This window comes from Gossypium hirsutum, chromosome D13 (genome assembly GCF_007990345.1).
Source record: "Gossypium hirsutum isolate 1008001.06 chromosome D13, Gossypium_hirsutum_v2.1, whole genome shotgun sequence".
In the NCBI taxonomy this organism is placed as follows: Eukaryota; Viridiplantae; Streptophyta; class Magnoliopsida; order Malvales; family Malvaceae; genus Gossypium; species Gossypium hirsutum.
The window spans coordinates 5,933,410-5,936,729 of NC_053449.1; the positions used below are offsets into that span (position 1 = coordinate 5,933,410).

The 3,320-nt window shown below is 35.3% G+C and overlaps 1 protein-coding gene across 1 annotated transcript; it reads right to left on the reverse strand.

Annotated features, from left to right (window-relative positions):
• Nucleotides 1–255: 255 nt before the first annotated feature.
• LOC107919058 (uncharacterized) lies at nucleotides 256–2,991 on the reverse strand. Its single transcript, XM_016848587.2, has 4 exons — nucleotides 1,828–2,991; nucleotides 1,475–1,554; nucleotides 1,141–1,405; nucleotides 256–989 (listed from the first exon to the last, which is right to left on the reverse strand). Exons 1-4 carry the CDS (start codon nucleotides 2,582–2,584, stop codon nucleotides 730–732), a joined length of 1,362 nt encoding a protein of 453 aa, XP_016704076.1. The 5' UTR covers nucleotides 2,585–2,991; the 3' UTR covers nucleotides 256–729.
• Nucleotides 2,992–3,320: the final 329 nt, after the last annotated feature.

A 3,320-nucleotide genomic window follows, 5' to 3' on the forward strand; every position in this document is an offset into this window, starting at 1 on the left:
ACATCAATTCACTGATGATTTAAAAATGAATTTTAAGCAAGTTGATTCTTAGTTCAATTGGCATGAATATTATTGTTAATGTAAGAGGATATAGATTTGAGTATGCTGAAACGTATTATTTTCCTATTTATGAGTTGATGAGAGGCTATGGGTAGTTCTAAATATTGTGTAAAAAAAACACAAATATAATTAGAACCTATAATGAGATTAATAAAAATAAATAAAATTTAAAATATATCTACTAAATTCGTGATGTAATAACAAAGAATTTTCATTGACATCAAATCTTATTTGTAGAAATAAAATTGTAACAAAATCCCATTTACAACCAAACTTTCAAAACAAAAATATATGGCATACAAAAGGATTTAGAGACAGAAAGTGCTTTCATTGCCTCTAAAGCTTAAATATGAACAAGTGTGGATATAGACGGTACACTTTGCATAAGGTTGATTTCATCAAAATACCTAGACCTTGTCAACTGGATGGGTTAAATTGCTTTTGAGAGGGATTAATTTAAGTAAGTTCATCTTAGTTTTTAAAAAGAAAATTTTAATAATTTTGAGTTTCGATAATTTAGGTTTGGGTTTGAGGTTATTTTGGTTTTGGGTGAATTTAGGTTTTAAGTGAGTTTGAATACAAATTAATGTTTTTTTTATTGTCAAAATGAGCTTTGAGTTGGGGTGAGGTCTAGAAATTTTGTGAGAATATGAGACTTTGTTTGTTAACTCAGTCAATCCTCGGGCAACAACTTCTTTCTTGGATTCCAATGGTTCTCCGACAGGATCTCCGGTTATGAGACCAAGTTCGTCTGAGAAAACGCTTCTTATACCAGGCCATCACGTGTGAATAGAGTATCGGGAAAAGAAAGCATAGCAACACTAGCAGCAACATCGCTACACAAAGAACCATAACCTTGAAGAAACCATCTTTTACTTCAGGGTTATTTTGCATTGTCCATGGAACTCCACCCACATTCATTCCAAACACTGAAACAATATATTCAACCAAAATCAAAGACTTGAATGCTAATGATATTTGAAATGAGGTAAAGGGAAGGGTGAGAAAAAAACACCTCACCCGACCTTGTTACCATCCCTAACTAAATTCAGAGGGGTATTGTATATGGTAAGTCATTACCTCCGGTGATGACAGATAAAGGAAGGAATACTATAGAAAGGAAAGAGAGGTAATAGAGCTTTTTGTTTATTTGCTCCGACTGCCAACTGTCCAAACCCGCCTGAATTGCGGTAACCCGATTCGCTAGAAACCCCACGTTCTCTTTCAACCTCCTCAACCGTCCGATCAACTCGTCAAGCGAGTTTATGTCTTTACTAAGAAACCATGATTTAGATAAACATTTTTCCTTCACTCGGGGAAATACTTGCTCTCCATGTGCAATCACCTAAATTTTGGACAAACAGACAACGTGAAAAATTCCAACCTGAAAAAACAAGTGGCGAAGATAAATTACCTGAAGGAGACGTTGCAAATTTAGATGCATTTTGGGGAATCGCCTATCGTCTAGCATCTCTTTCTTTAAAGCAAATCCACCTGAGAGTAAGTACATTATCTTCACTTCTAAAATAGATATGTTCAACAGTTGCGCGAAGGAATTAGATAATAAAATATAATTTTTATAAATTGTAAATTAAAGAGTAACTTTCAAAATCATTAAAAAAAATATAAATTTTTTAATAGATGGTGCCTTATTATTGACGGAAGCATGAATTTATAAATTGTTAATGCATTAAATATAATATTGTAATATGTTATTCAACATGCAAGAAATAAAGGGGTGAATTAATTTTGATATATGAAATTTACCTCTATCCAACTCAAGCTCCACAGTTTCCAACTCCATTTCGAGTTTAGTAACGACATCTTCAAGGTGATCGACGTGGGTGTCGATGACGTGAACTACGAGGTTTGAGATTGATTTGGGAACCGGATTATCGGCCTCCTCCGAGTGGTTCATTGTTAATAAAAACTCCAGAACATGTTCTTTAATAACAATCCCGCTCCGATTAGTACTTCCTCTTTTGTAATTCGACGGATTTTCGACACTAGGGATCTCTGAGAGAAGTGATTGACCGACCGGCGAGAAACCTAATCGAGGAACACGTCCCAAAGACACGGTGATCACCGATTTCTCGGTAATCCTTGCAGCTAGTCTAAACGTAAAGCTACTGGAGATAGGGCCAGGTGAATTGACCCGAAAGACCAGTGCTCCATCCACATGTCCGCAAAACGGCCCATTGCTAGCGAGTGAGAGAATGTCTTGGAGCTTTAAAGGTGGACAAAGGACATCTATAAGGTGTTGGGCAGATTGACAACATTTTTGTCTCACTTTTGGAAGTTCTACATGGTACCAACAAAACTCCTTCCCTTCACCTTCACCAAGATCCCAATCCTTATTAAAGTAATTCCCGAAACCGTCAAAAACATATGCTTTTTGCCTCACCATACCGGAGAAATGTGACGTCGGGTGTTCATTTACCGAGGCGGGGGCATTTGTGGAGGACGGTCTAACCAATTCCTCCATCTCTCCTCCGGATGGTACTTCTTCCTCAACTGAATCCATAACTTCTAATTCAACTTCCTCTTCACCAATGAAGCTCACAAAGATATATTGCACAACTTGGGAAATTTCAAATTCAACTATTCAATTTAACCCAATGAGGGGTTCCAAATCATTCGCTAAAATGTAGACTTCTCAAGTTTCAATAATGTAAAAAGGGTGATAGCAGAGGAAGAAATTTTGCAAGAAATCTCAACTGTTGTTGCCCCTGCAAGCCACAATCTGATTAGCCAAAAACTACAAGATAAGTTGCTTACCTCTATAGGTTGAAACCAAGCAAATGAGAAAAATAAAATCTGCCAATACTAATCACAATTCTGCTTAAGTGGTGATTAGTATAGGCAAATTGGATAATAAACTGGGTTAAATTTTCTGGATTTATAAGGAAAAGAAAGATTGCTTCCAAAAAAGAAGAGAAAAGAACATGAGATATAAAGATAATTTAGGAGGTGAAAGTAGACAAAAATGGGGAGAGAACCTACATTCACGGGGAACTCAATCATGCTTTTATTTTTCTTCTTCTAGTTTTAGGCTTTTTATGTGTGAAGTACATTTATTTTTACCAAAAAAAAGAAAATAATAATGAACAAAACTAAATATTGGCAAAGATTATAATTTGGGTAAACTATCAAAATAGTCACTTCTATTTATCTCATGTTACATTTTAGTCACTTATGTTTGAAATGTTACGTTTTAGTCACTTATATTAGCATATTGTAAAATTTTAGTCACTGAGCCT